Below are 15,028 nucleotides of genomic sequence, written 5' to 3'. Positions count from 1 at the left end.
TCTCCCTAAGGAAATAAGCTGAGAGATGATGAAAAACATTTGACCTTTGTTACAATGTCAGGAGTAAAGGAGATTCTTCCTCCAGTCTGTTGTAAATCTAAGCCCCCCCCCCCCACATTTAAGAATGATCTAAAGCGGCAGCTCCCTGTAACCGATGGATCACAAGGGTCGTGGAAGAAAGGGGCTGGGGGGTCTCACTCTACTGGTGAATTGAGAAGAAACAGGTGGAAAAGAGACGAGAAGAAAACAAGATCTCGCAACAAAACAGAATAAAAACAACACACAAGAACTAATGCCTGTGCAAGTAATATTTAGTCTAATATTTATATTGCAACCAGGACCAATTGAATCTGCACAATTTAAGTGTCACATACAAACTTCCTCCTCATCCCTAGTGTTTTAATCTGACGTCAGTGTGAGCAGCGTGAGGGTGTCGCATGCAACCTTTCTGAGCTCTGATAGCACTTGAAGGAACCGTTTCACTCTGAAGTTACTGGGTGGAGCAGTCACCTGAGGGCGGTAACAACTCGTCAGCAGCCAGGAGCGGCACGCCCCTCGCTGATCAAGATATTCCTGTCAGAGGAGAGGCGCCGGCCGGCAGAGCTCAGGGAGCATATGGCGGTTGCAGACCCCAGGGCTGCTCTCTTCGCAGAAGCCACCTGCGCCATCTGCAGAGAGCTGTTCACTGACCCCGTGACCTTGGACTGCGGACACATCTTCTGCCTCTCCTGTCTCGAGACATACAAGGCCAGCGAGAGTTTAGAGAAATCCTGCCCTGAGTGCAGACAGTGGTTTGATATGGACAAAGAACTGAAGCCGAATAAGAGATTAGCAAATATAGTAGACATGCTGAAAATATTGGATATAGCGCCTGGAATCGCTGACACAGAACATTTGTGCGAGAAGCACGAGAAGGGAATGGAACTTTTCTGCGAAACCGACGGCGAACTCCTGTGTGTGGTCTGTCGAGAGTCCCGAGCCCACAGGGAGCACGACGCAAGCCTCATAGAGGAGGCCGAGCAGGAGTACAGGGTAAGATAACATTTAGAGCGCAGGGTCATGAGTGAGTAAACACTCTTGTATAGCGCCCCTATAAGCTACTTCGAGGAGCTGAGCAGGAGTACAAGGTAAGAGGACTGGAGTCAGAATGTACAACAGAGGGTCATGGGTGAGTAAATATACTTGTACAGCTCCCCTATCACACTAAACTGCTTCGAGGAGCTGGCAGGAGTGCAAGGAGGTAGAGGGTTCAGAGTCTGAATGTAGAACAGAGGGTCTGAGCGAATAAACTTACTTATGTAGAGCCGCTTTCTCACTAAGGGCCTTATGTAGGAAGCCAAATACCGGTCGGCAACGGCCGATTTTCGGTAATTATACCGTTACCAACCGGTATTTTGGCTTTTGAGATGTAGGGGGAGAATTTCATGATTCGGTATTTACCGAATCGGTAAAATTACCGAATCGGTAATATTATCGATTCGGTAAATTTACCGATTCGGTAAATACCGAATTATGAAATGAGATGTAGGGGGAGTGTGTGGTGGGTGTGGGGATTCGTTATTTACCACCAACTAAAGGTTGGTGGTAAATGACGAATAGGTGACAAAAAGCATTTTTGTGCACGTTTAAGTGTGCAATGTGGCAGACATACATGCCCTCAGGGCATGTATGTGCGCCACTTGTGCACACATGGCCGAATCAGGGGTGCAACAGGGTGTCAATGTGACACCCTGCCACCCTTGCATGTGCTCCCCCATTACCGAATCGGTATTTACCGATTCGGTAATGAGGCATACCTTGCCATCAATGGGAAGGTATGCCTCATTGCCGAATCGGTAAATACCGATTCGGTAATTACCAAATTTTTCCGAATCGGTAATATTTACCGACTCATTACCTACATTGCATTTACCACTTCATAAATACCGAATCGGTATGATTCGGTATTTATGAAGTGGTAAATGCAAGCCCACCTACATAAGGCCCTAAATATTTGGAGATGCTGAGCAGTTCTAGGTAGTAGGAACCAGAGGCAGAATCTAGAACAGAGCGCCATGACCAAGTAGACACCCTTGTATGGCCCATCTTTTACACCGAACTACTTCAGGGAACTGAGTATCAGTTTCTGTGTATGGGGGGGCTGAGTGCAGCATGAGAGAGAACACGCTGTGCCCTAAGGAGTATCAGAAAGCTTTAAGTAACCTGTGCAGCTCACCCCTTCCTGCGTCTGGACCTTGGTGCCACTGCTCCTGCTGCACCACTGATAGCCAAGCCCTTGGGATGAAGTTCACATTGCTGTCTGCTCTACAGGGAGGGACGTATGACAGCGGCTGCCCAATACATGCCCTCTCTGTGTATGAGGGAAGCTTGCACAGCTGCTGCTTCCCATTGCACGCCCTCTCTTTGTATTAGGGAAGCTTGCACTGCTGCCCATTGTATGCTCTCTCTGTGTATGAGGGAAGTTTGCACCAATGCTGCTGCGCATTGCATGCCCTCTCTGTGTATAAGGCAAGCTTGCACCAATGCTGCTGCCCATTTCTTGCCCTCACTGAGTATGAGGGAATCTTGCACCAATGCTGCTGCCCATTGCATGCCCTCTCAGTGTATGAGGGAAGCTTGCCCGAGTGCTGATGTCCTGCACAATGTCTTTCTGTATGTGAAGCTGCACCATTTTTGTATGTGCTGTACTTATTTAGAGTTCGTCTTTCTCTGCTGTATATACTGTATTTTAGCTTTGTGACAGAAGCATATACAACTGTTCTCCAGTGCTGCGTTTGTCCTGTGTGTGAGTGAGGGCTGCATTGTTACTGATTGTGCTGTTCATACTGTGTATGTATGATGGTAATTACATGGGTGCTGCACATGCTGCACGTGCTGCATCTGTTTGGTGTGTGTGAGAGAAGGCTCAATTGTAACAGATTGTGCTGTATGCATTGTGTATGTGAGTGATCTGCTTACACTGCTACTGCATATGATGTTTCTGTGTGAGTGAGGGCTGCTTTGTTACTGTGCATGTCATATTGTGTATGTTAGTGACATGCTTATACTGCTGCTGCCAGTTCTGCCTGTTTTATCTGCTCATCCTTTGTGAGGGCAGCTTGCACTCTTGATGCTCAGTGCCTTACCTATTCTGTATGTGTGAGGAAGCTTGTACTTCTAATGCCTGGTGTGAAACCTGCTTTATCTGTTGCCTGGTCCTTTGTGTGTGAGTTAAGCTTGCCCTTTTGTTGGGTGAAGAACAACTGTCTGAAACTCAACACAGACAAAATGTAAGTGACACTTTTCGGCAAAGATACCTCACTATGGGATTTCAATTTGTGGCCAGCAAATCTCGGGACAACTCCCTCCCTGGTCATCCAAGCGAAGGATCTAGCAGTGGCGGCTCCTCCCCTAAAACAGAGTCATGCGCACTTTCCCTGTTCTCCATCAGGGCTCCAAAAATCCACTCGCCCGCTCGCATTTGCGAGCCAGATTCAATAATGACGAGCTATTTTAAGGTCTTACTCGCCCTGTCTGGCGAGTAGGAAGAAAAGCTGACACTTGACCTCTGCATCTGAAAGAGGAGCAAATGTGACAAGATAGCAAGATTTAACACCGAGCAAGATGCCCTTAAGTTTCAGGGCGATCTTGCGGCAGTGGCCGAGTGGATGATTGCTAACTGCCTCCAACTGAATTCCAACAAGTCGGAGGTATAGGTGGTAGGCAGAGACCATGGTCTGTGGAGTGACCTCTGGTGGCCAGCAAGTCTGGGCACGCCCCCCTCCCCCAAGCATGTCGTTAAGAACTTAGGGGTTTGGCTGGACTCATCTCTAAACTATCAAGCCCATACCAAAAAAACAGCAGGGATTTGCTTTGGACTTCTACGGGGGCTTAGGCCTTTGAGGGGCTTCTTTGATGCCTCGATAAGTCAGGTCATCATTCAAGCCATGGTCTTGTCTAGACTGGACTATGCCTGTTCCCTCTATTTGGGGTCAAATAAAGCCGAGGTTCAGAGGCTGCAAAGGATACAAAACGCTGCAGCCAGAACACTTCTAGGCTTGCGCAAGTCCAGTGCCATCCGCTGCCTCCATTGCCTTCCGGTGGCTAGGCGCATTGAATTTAAGGCCCTATGTATCTCCTTTAAGGTTTTGAAATCTGCAACCCCGCCTATTCTGGCCAATCTTCTCTCTCCATATGTTCCATCACGCCCCCTTCGGTCAGAGGGCCAGCATTTGGTGGTGGTCCCTCGGATTCGAAGAGTCCGGGCTGGTGGCCGCTCTTTTTGTTATAGAGCTGCTACGCTTTAGAATACACTTCCTGTGCAGATTCGGGGTCTTAATAACTACCTGGATTTCAGGAAGGCCATTAAGACGCTTCTGTTCCCCACTAACTAGCTGGTGCCGCTCTGTGATCTGTCAGTCTTTCTTTCAGCGCCTGGACGCTAATATTTGCTGGGGCAGCTGTTGCGCTATATAAGACAATCTAACATAACATAAAGGCATCTTTATTGCTCCGTGTTAGACCAGGCACATTGGCGTGGGTCTCCCTTCCATTTTTCGCTTTTGCCTCATATGTTTTTGCTGGTGTTAGTTGGTCAGAGCACTGTGCCACTGCTGTCAGTGCCACAGTGCAAGTGCTCCCTAATGTAAATTGATGTATGACTTGTGATTCCATGATTGGTTGGTTTGGTTTACCTGTCAGACCCTAGTACAGTGCACCAGGAGTGCCCAGGGCTTGTAAATCCAAATGCTGCTGGTGGGCTTGCATTACTGGTTGTGCCACCCTCAGAATCAGCCTGTAAAAGTGTGTCTAAGGTCTGCCATTGCAGAGCCTGCATGCAGTCTGGTACTGTCATGCTGACTGGGCAAATGCACCCACTTGCTAGTCCCTAAACCTTACCTTTTCTTCATAGCAGACACCCCTATGGTAGGCCCAAGGGCAGGGTGCATTGTAAGGATAAGGTAGGACATGCCCGGGTGTGTGTGGCATGTTCTAATAGTGAATTACAGCCTTTTTCGTTTTTCACTATTGCAAGGCTACCTGTTCTCCATAGGCCAAAATGGGCCGTTTGGTTATTACATCTTATAATCTTAACTGACTCAGGGAACATGGTAGATATTCAAATTTAGTATGCCTGAACTCAGAATGATAAAATACATCTTTTAGTGAAGTTGGTTTTAACATTCTGTGTTTGAAAATGCCACTTTTAGAAAGTAGGCATTTTCTTGTCTGACCATTCAAACCTGCCGCTGCTAAGCTGTGTATTCCCTGTCTTGAGTTGGAGTGACAGGGCTGGGGAATTCCAGGAGACAGGGTGAGGTGGCCCAGTGGTGAATAGAGAGATCTGCATCTAGATGGGTGGGAGGAGTTGCACATGGGACCTGAATAGGGCTGTGCCTTCCCTCCACAATGCTGGCTCCACCTCGTGGGGTGCGTCTGATGTCTCTGCCCTGCACTCTGAAAGGAAAGAAGGAGTCAGGTAAACAAAGTGCTCCAGGACTGACCAGAACCGGTTTGAACAAGGCAAAGGCCCCTCTGCCCTCAGAGGACAAAGGATTTTGGGGTATAAGTATTGGGACCCTGATCCCTAGAATTTAGATCACTTTGGGAAAACAAGAAGAACACTCGGCTGATGAGAGGAACCAAGAAGAAGCTGAGGAGGGACTATCCCTGAAACTGTGGGATTGGCCTGCAGCGGTTGCCTACTGCCAAAGAGGGGAGAAAGGAACTGTGTGTGTACTTTTGCTCAACTTGTGAAGGATCTCCAAGGGCTTGGAAAAGAGCTTGCCTCCTGCTGAAGTCTCAGGAACAACAGACTTCACCCCCCAGCTCCCTAGAGTTCTTTGGAAGTGCCGGCTGCTGTTGTTGGGCCTTCTGAGGGACTGCGTGTCGCAAGGAGCTGGAAGCGCGACTCAAGAAGGAGAAGTGTGCCGCCGTCGGAGCTGTTGTCGTCGCATCACGTAAAGTGTGTCGCCGCTGCAGCTGTCGCATCGAGCGGAAGCGTCTCGCATCATCCAGGAAGTGTCTCGCAACGCCAAAGGAGCGTGTCGCCATCGCAGCCATCCTAGCTGACGCATTGCACCGCATTAAGAGAAGAGTCTCACATTGAGGAAGAAGCGTGTCGCCATCGCAGCCATCGTAGTTGTCGCATTGCACCGCATCAAGAAAAGCGCCTCACATCCACGGAGAAGCGTGCCGCCGTTGGAGCTGTTGTCGTCGCATCGTGTAAAGGGGTGTCGCCGCTGCAGCATCGCATCGAGCGGAAGCATCTCGCAACGTCGGAGAAGAGTGCCGCTGCCAAGGCCGCTGTCGTCGCATCGCGTAAAGGGTGTCGCCGCTGCAGCTGAAGCATCGAATCGAGTCTTCTCGCAACATCGGAGAAGCGTGCCACATCTGGATCTTCACGTCTTTATTTCTTTGCACCAAAATCTTCAACGCATCAACATCGTTGCAACACTTTCGTTGTCCTGCGTGTCGCATCTAAAAGGTATATTGACTTAAAGTATCGCATTTAAGAACTTAAGAGAACTAAGCAAAATTCTACCATCTAAAGTAACAGTATTGTGTATTTTTGTCGTTTAATGGTCTTGTGGTAAATCTATATAAAGAATACTTATTTTTTATATAAAACCTGTGTGGTGTCCATTTGTAGTGTTGTCAATTGATTACTGTATGTGTTCACAATACTTTACACACTGCCTCTGAGAAAAGCCTGTCTGCTTGTGCCAAGCTACCAAGGGGGTGAGCAGGGGTTATTTTAGGAGTGTACCCCCTTACCCTGACTAGAGGCGAGGGTCCCTATTTGTCACAAGTGCATACCTGTGCCAACTAGAGACCCCCAAGTCTAACACTCACAAAGTGAATGAGCAATAAAAATGCCTTTGAATCTTGTTAACATGTCACATTTGCACAGATTTCAGAATCAGAGGTCAAGTGCGTTTCAGTTAGGTCGAGTAGATGTTTCATGTTACTAGACCTGCAGGTCTAGTGCAATTTTTATGATTTTTCGAGCCCTGTCCATGCAGACTGCATTACAGCTCACCCCCCACACACTCCCCTCAAAGGCCGTCACTGACTTCCTGTTCACAAATGCGCACTCTTCATGCACTTCATATCCACATAAAAATCCCTGTAAAATCCTACCTCAACAGTGGCATCAATTTTCTCACCCTGACCAGAACCAATCTGCCTGCCTCTTCCTCGCACACATCCCCCACATACACAGAACCAGAGCCTTGAGTCACACTTTCTCATACCTCTCCCCCAAAGCCTGGAACTCCCTCAATCTACACATCAGAGCCACATCCTCAGGCCTTGAGGTCTGCAAGAGACTGAAGACATGGTTCTTTACGTAACATTACATAACATTGCATACATAAGCTATATAATATAGATAACATATTTAACATAGCATACATAATTTATATGAGATAAGATAACCTAACATAGCACCCCATTGCTACCCCTGTTCTTTGTGTGAGTCAAGCCTGCCCTCTTGCACACCAATGATGTTCCTATTCCTTCTATGATAGTCAAGCTTGCCCTTTTGCACACCATTGCGTGCTATTTTTTCACACCAATGATGTCCCTGTTCCTTGTGTGAGTCAAGCATGTCCTCTTGCACGCCAATGCTGTCCCTGTTCCTTGTGTGAGTTTTTCTTGCCCTATTACTCTCCAGTGCTTTCCATGTTTCTTTTGTGCAAGTCAAGCTTGTCCTGTTACTCACTAATTATATCCTATTTTTTTTATGCATGAGTCAAACCTACACTGCTGTTTTTTCCCAGTGCAGCACTTCCGCACATTTAGCAGAAATTGGCTTGTGCTGCCCAGGACTACGTTTGTCTCAGCCTTGAGGCAAGTTTGTATTACTGCTAAACAACCTTCTCTTATTCTGAGACAAGGAACATTTCACTGCTGCTACCTATGCTTCATTTGATGTCGGTGTAAACCAAGCTGGCAGTGACTGCTTTCTCTGAAAGTTGTGACCTCTGTGGCCCTGTGGCAGAAATGGAAAAAGCATCTGAGTAAATACCATGATCATAAAACCACTAATAATAATGACTTGTTAAGTGGCAAAGTCAGTATTAAACAAGCGGTAGCAAATCCGAAAGGACTGGTTTTGATTTGATAAACATGAAATCACAGACCTGCAAAATTCTTTGGTGGGCGTAATGATGGTGATAAAGATGTTGGTATGGTAGGTGGTGATACGGATGGTGGCCGACAGGTGATGGTAGTTATGTTGTTGGTGATAAAGATGGTGGTACGGGAGGTGGTGGTAATAATGGGGGTACAGGAGGTGGTGGTAGTAATGGTGTTGATGGTAATGCAGGTGGTCAAGGTAATGGTCAATGGCGGTGGTAATGATGGTGGTACAGGAGGTGGTGGTAGTAATGGTGCTGTTGGTATTGGCGGTTATGGTAATGGAGGTGATGGTAATGCAGGTGGTCAGGGTAATCAATGGCAGTGGTAATTGTGGTGATAAAAATGGTGGTGCAGGAGGTGGTGGTAGTAATGATTTTGGTAATAAAGTTGGTATGGAAGGTGGTGGTAGTAATGGTGTTGGTGGTATTGGTGGTTATGGTAATGGAAGTGGTGGTAATGCTGGTGGTCAGGGTGATGGTCATTTGTGGTGGTAATGGTAGTGATAATAGCAAAGGTAGTAATGGTTGTTTTGGTAATACTTAAGCATGAGTCCTCATAATAGCATTTATAAAGCCCACTGTAGTAAAAGAAGCACAAAATGATTGTTATACTATACAATGCATGTTGGAGATAAAAAAATTAACACATGTTGGTTAAGTGTATTTTTCTGATCTAAAATAGTCCTTCAATCACTGCAATGCAAGCACTTCATGGCGGGTGGAAAAATACACAAAGTAGCCAATGGCAGGAGGTGAGAAAGTAATACTCCTCTAGGCAGTGCTCTAGCCTTGGAGGAGATATAGGGCTAGATGCATCAAAGGGTTTTGTCCATTTTGTGTCTATGGGAAAATGTGTTCATGCATACGGCCCATAGAGTGATATGTTAACTTTAGGGGGCAAGTCCCCAATGTCTACCAAGCCCTGTTAAAACGAACCTGGTTGATGGGCGTGGAATGTGCTTTTACACTCATTCTCTGGGAGTCAATCCAGGTCATTAAGATCCGCCATAGGGGCGTATCGATTTGAGAGCGCCTGGTGCCCACCTAATGCACTTTCTGCGCCACTACGACCTAAAGGCTATTCTGCATTTGGGGCACACAGAGGGGGATCTATAAAAGATGCCGATCGTTAGTGGTTTACTACAGGTGTCCGGAAAGTAGGATTTAGAAGAACCACTCAAAATTCTCTGACACTCACGATTACACAATCTCCCTCAAATGATTTCCAGGAGGAGGCTATCCATGAGACCTTCCGAGCCATCAGAATGTTTTAGTGGTTCCCCACATTATATCTAGTGTGTTTACCTAGCCAATGAGAGACTTGTTAATCAATTTGCCTGTAGTTTCCAGGTTGTGAGTGACAAGCCCAGGGACCCCAGTCAAAACAACTGTGTGAGGGGAACAGCCCAGGGAAGATTGATTACAGGTAGCGGGGTACCATTATCTGCTGGACCAGAGCATTCAGCATCTACTATGGGGGTGTGTGCAGGGGGGGGCTGGTTAGCAGAGACTAAATTGTTCATAAAATAATGAGGGTCATAGGACCCAGTATGAGCATACTGTCTCGTTGCAACCCAGGGCATGGAGTTACTGGTGCAAGGCTGGCTGCATCTAGGGTAATCAGTGGAGGGAATATTGGTCGCTGTGACTTGAGCCTTCAGGGTAGGGAAAGGGCAACCTTGTCAATGGCGGTTAAAATTCTCTCAGATCTACTAAGCAATTACAGAGAGTCTGCCAAAGAGGGGCCAATAAATCAGTAAAGGAGAGTGTAATGTTTTGTAAAACAAGAGCCAAATAGTCCTCCATGTCCACAGGGCAGTTTCTCGCATGTAGACCCTGAGCCCCTTCTGTGTGTCCAGTACTTCGTCTATCTTTTTAAACTTTACACTTCCATTTGGAGGCCGGAGGGATCATCAAGTCCGCGCTGAGAGGTGAAAGTAAAGGGGCCCGCATGTAGAGGGACCAGGAGAATGAGCCTCAGAAGTTGGATTGCGTGTGGGGCCCACTGAGTTTAACAAAGAAGCAACTAACTCAGACCCCTGTACATTTGGTGCATCCGTCAGAAGGGCCACCAAGGCCAATCACAAAGAGCCTCCAGGTCCAACAGAAAGTCCCCTTTCAGCTGTTGATTCCTTTGGAAATGACCCCCACCGCTTTTGCCAAGAAAGAGTCAATGGTTGTGCGGCTCGGCCCTTGGGTGTTGTGAGGGTACGGCTTTCCTTTTCCCCGCAAGTGCAATGTGGCAGAAACAGCAGAGGTGTATGCGTCATAGAATATGGCAATCATGCTGCAGTACTGCTTGATTCACTCAAGAGAATACATGGGATGAATGTGTGAAAGCTCATTCATGATGGGTTTTTTTTATATAACATTATGATATGTGCATCCTATAGAATTGTTGTCGTTCATACATTTCATACATCTGTAGACGAATATAGATGTATTGACTTTGAAATGAGTTTCCTATTCTGTATTAAAGTGCGCTTTTTGAGGACTTTTTAATCAGGCCTCATGTCAGATTGAAACTCCATCTTGAATAAGATGGATACTTTTTCTCCACTCTCCTGACCCCTCCCTTCGCTGCCCACATTGGTCACCCAGCTACTTTGGGTCATTTCCATTGGTATTGTTTTTGCTGAAGGTGATGAAGCTTGCAAACAAAATGTAATTGATTTCAAGGATCTTTTGCCAGTTTACTGTGGTTTGTTCATTCAAACTAACATGCTGTTGTTGTTCATGTACCTTCTTCTTCCAGCAGACAGAATCAATCTTGGTGTAGTGTGATAGTGTTTAGGTGCTAAACCAATATGAAGTGTAAAGCCTCTGCATTCTGATTTGCTGCGAATATGAATCTTTTGATCATGTCACTGTCATATTGCAGCTTTGGTGATTTAGTATGCAGAAACAGTGTATAAAAACCCTTAATTTTGGGAGCTTGGTTGCTGCTAGGCATGCTGTCCAATTTTCTACTGATTTCGCTGTTCATTTGGGACTCATTATTCACTCAGCGTTTTCCTTAATTGCTCTGGATGGCATGATTTTTTTACTCGGCATTTTGAATTTTTGTATTAAATAATTTAACATTATAATTTGATTATAACTCTGTTATTGAGTGGGCCCAATTATTTTAATGAATATTTTCCAATTTTGACTTGTTGGGCGGTGCTGTCTTGTCTTGGGGACACTATTGCATCATGTAATGTAAGGTTAACACTGTCTCCAATTCATCCGCTGGTGGGCTTCCAGATAAGGTAAGTATTTGGGGTGTGTACATTTTGGGGTTTTCTGGGCCCACACACAGACCATCCTAGCTGCATATGCCAAGCTCTAGGTGCACTGCACTCATCAAACTCCAGCCACCACCCCCAACAAACTATCCTTCACATTCCCAGAGGGGGAGCTAGCATGGGTGCATTGGCTTCCTGCCCCTAAGATGAGAGTACTCACACTGCACCAGCTCCTGTTTAGGGGCACACCTGCTGTCCTGGGCACAAGCAGAGCCCTGGCACTGCACTCTCATCCCATCGGTTTCCTGAGAATGTTCTGGAGAAAGACGTGAGCTGGAACTTCAGAACCTGAACTCTTTGTACTTTTGCCCCACTTGTATGACCCTCAGTTTCCGTGCAGTCACATACGGCAGAAAGGGTCACAGAGCAGAGGATGAAAGAAAGGAGGGTGGCATCTGATACCACCAGTGCCGTTGAGAGACCTCTGCTGAGCGCCTGGCGAGGGACGCATGGAGTCCGACATGTGACTCCGAGCTCTCACACCTGCAGGCCGCAGAGACATCCCAGGCGTTCCAGCGGCCCGATGTGAGAGCTGGAGGGGGCCGGATCCCTGCAGGGGAGTTTGGTGCAAGGGTGGCTTTGGGACCCGTGCGTGGAGGAGCTGAGCTTAGCTGCGTGCTCCCAAGTTAGTGGCACCTGATGCAAATGTAACTGATATCAGCCTAAGGTCCAGAGGATCCCGGGGGCCTCGAATGATGGTTTGGTGGGACTGAGCCCCCCCTCCCAGGAGGTTGCACTGACCTGCTGGGGGAGTTGGCTTCCCTCAGCCCCTGGGCCTGGCCGTGCAAGGGGGCCAGATAGCGGGAATTCCTGAGGTGGGGTACCTGGATCCTGGAGGCGGGGCTGCAGCCGAACATGGCCACACACGTCAGTTGTGCTGGCAGCCATAAAGGGCACAAAGACAGAATTTGAGCTAAAAATTGACACAGCCGCCCAAGATGAGGGCACTCTTCGGGCAGACTACAGACAACTGTCAGAGAGGGTGGCAGAGACTGAATCTGCTATGGCACAGAAGGGTCCCATGGTCTCAAACTGATTACTAGACTGCGATTTTTGGAAAAGGAGATCACCACCCTGACCCAAAAACTGGACAATGCAGAAGGGCACTCCAGGCGCCAAACTAGATACGGCTGGTAGGGAGTTCTCAAATGCACGGAGGGCCAAAGAATGGCTGGGATCGATGGTCCTGGGAGGTAAGACCTCCGAGTTACTCACAGTGTAAGCATGTTCAAGAGTGCCAGGCAGGCCACCAGCCCTGGGGGCCCCCTGTGTGTAATTTTAGGAGACTGCTCAACTTCCTTGAGAGACAATAATAGTGTTGGGATGCACACCTGCTTCTACTGATAATCCATGTTTGTCCTGGTTTCGTATTCTATCACTGATGCGTGCTCATTGGCTGTGTGACATGCCCACCTGTCACCTGAATAAACAACAATATAGGGTGGGGCACCTCTGTACCCCAAGCCAATCGCACTGCTAGGGCACCTCTGCCATCTTTTTTTGAAAAATATTCATCCCAAAGGGAATCGAGTGTGTGAGCTTGGTCGGGTGTGAGAGGGTGATGAATGGTTGTGGGTGTGATAGTAGTGGATGTGATGTGTAAAAACCGGGAGAGTAAGGAGTGAAGAAGGGATTGGGTAGAAGAGAGGTTGTTAATTTAAATAGTAGGAATGGGTTGGCCATGGATCAGGTATTGGACAACTTGTGAAAAGACATATAATGCGGGAAGAGAGGTTGTTTCTGCTAACAGCGGGAATGGTGTGTTATAAGAAAAGGTGATTAGAATTTGAATAACCTGAGCAGGGATTTATAATGTGGGAACACGAGTAAATGTGCATATAATACGGTAACGGGGTGAACTTGTTATTACACAGTGATGTAAGACAAAATAATATGTGCAAACAGAGAGACATTGTTAATGGTTATAGTCTCACTGTAACTTATTATTGTTTACAGCTACCCCTGACGAAGGGCTCTCAGAGCTTGAAATGCATTGGGTCTTCTAATAAATGCTGCTGTTGACGAACCTTTTGCATTGGTCGTGTTCTTGTAAGAGGCCTGGAGTGGTACAACTTGGGCATGAGAAGCTTGGGAAATGGCAAATTATCCTGCATGTGGAGTTGTTAAGTTTTTGGACAACATGGAAGTGAAAAGAGAAAAAAAAGAAATAAATGAGTACATGGAATAAACTGAGTTAAAACAGATGAATATTTTTCAAAAAAAGATGGCAGAGGTGCCCTAGCAGTGCGATTGGCTTGGGGTACAGAGGTGCCCCACCCTATATTGTTGCAACTTCCATGAGAAACTTCACTTCCTGCAGGTGGAGCCCAAGGCCCTTCGCAGTTGAATGGGGGTATACGTACATTTTTATCCAGATTACACCACCACAGTTTAACGACAAAAACTTTAATTGCAGTTGAACAACATCTGCAGAAACTGAATATAAAATATGCTTTATTCTTCCCTGCCAAATTAAAGATCATCGATGAAGATGGTCCCCACTTTTTCACATCGGTCCCTGAGGTATAGGCCTGGCTGGATTCCAGTCCTCCATGAGAGTAACCGTTCGATGGGGTGGCAGAGTCTGAGATCTAAGCGTGCATAGCATTGACATCTGAGAACAGTCCTCACAAGAGACTGGGTGGTAGCTGAGAAGGATAAAGTAGTGGCTGATATACAGAACTAGTGGGCCCAGGTTACAGCTAATATGTAGGCAGCCTTAGAGAGAGACAAGGAAGGATCGATTCTGGGGAGGAGAGGGATGGACCGGTCCCACCGGTGCTGACCCCAATGGCATCAGACATTATTATTTGATTGGGGCAAGAAGTTGTGCTGGCCTCCTTGCTCCAGCCTGCCGAGAACATTTGCTGAGGACTAGACATGTACCTACATAGGTTGTAACATTGGTTCGCTGTTGTGCTGCGCTCGGCCACTGTCAACCTAAATTTTATTCCATTATATCTATTTCAACACAGAAGTTTAACAGGGTTAGCGACAGATCTGACGATCGAAATGGAGGATGGGTGAGGACTCACAGCTGACATATAAATGTCAGACACCAACACATGTCAGGGAATGGATTGTTTGACCTTCAGCATACTTTCAAGGAATGTGAATGGCCTGGACAACAGGGTAAAACAAGGGATTGCGATGAAAATTCTGACCAGATACAACCAAGATATCACACTGTTGCAGGAAATTCACCTGGTGGGCAACAACTGTAGATTCCGCACTCAAAGGAGACATCAGCTATTGGCCCATGCCGGGATTACTGCAGGTTCTTGGGATGTGGGAATACTAGTTCGCAAATCCATACCCGTACAGGTCACAAAAATTTAGAAGGCGACATATGGATGCCATGCTGCGGACAGTGGAACAATGTGAATTTGGCAGTAGCTCCATGGTATCTCCCACCAGGCCTGCAGATGGCTGTGTTGGGAAACCCAGGGGACCAGATAATGAAAACTCCGGACAACCTCTTGATAGTGGAGTGGGACCTCAACATGACAGAGCGAACTAAGCGGGGTGTCCTAGTCGGGTGGAACATCTAGAGCTGACATGCCTCTGGGAGGGTACGTATCAATGGCACAATGTTGGACAAATTCTCCCTGGTTAGGG

General features: G+C 47.1%; 1 protein-coding gene across 1 annotated transcript in view; it reads left to right on the top strand.

The window, feature by feature from the left end:
- The first annotated feature begins 587 nt into the window (after positions 1–587).
- The window catches only part of LOC146830286 (E3 ubiquitin-protein ligase TRIM39-like), a 316,726-nt gene continuing 302,285 nt past the window's right edge, over positions 588–15,028 (top strand). Inside the window, exon 1 of the mRNA XM_085604475.1 lies at positions 588–1,032. Within this exon, the coding sequence (XP_085460601.1) occupies positions 616–1,032 (417 nt within the window). The 5' untranslated portion in view covers positions 588–615. The remainder of the gene's footprint in view (positions 1,033–15,028) is intronic.

Source organism: Triturus cristatus, chromosome 5_1, assembly GCF_964204655.1.
Source record: "Triturus cristatus chromosome 5_1, aTriCri1.1, whole genome shotgun sequence".
Classification (NCBI taxonomy): domain Eukaryota; kingdom Metazoa; phylum Chordata; class Amphibia; order Caudata; family Salamandridae; genus Triturus; species Triturus cristatus.
The sequence above is the reverse complement of the archived record's forward strand: the minus strand, read 5'-3'. Positions and strand labels throughout refer to the sequence as shown.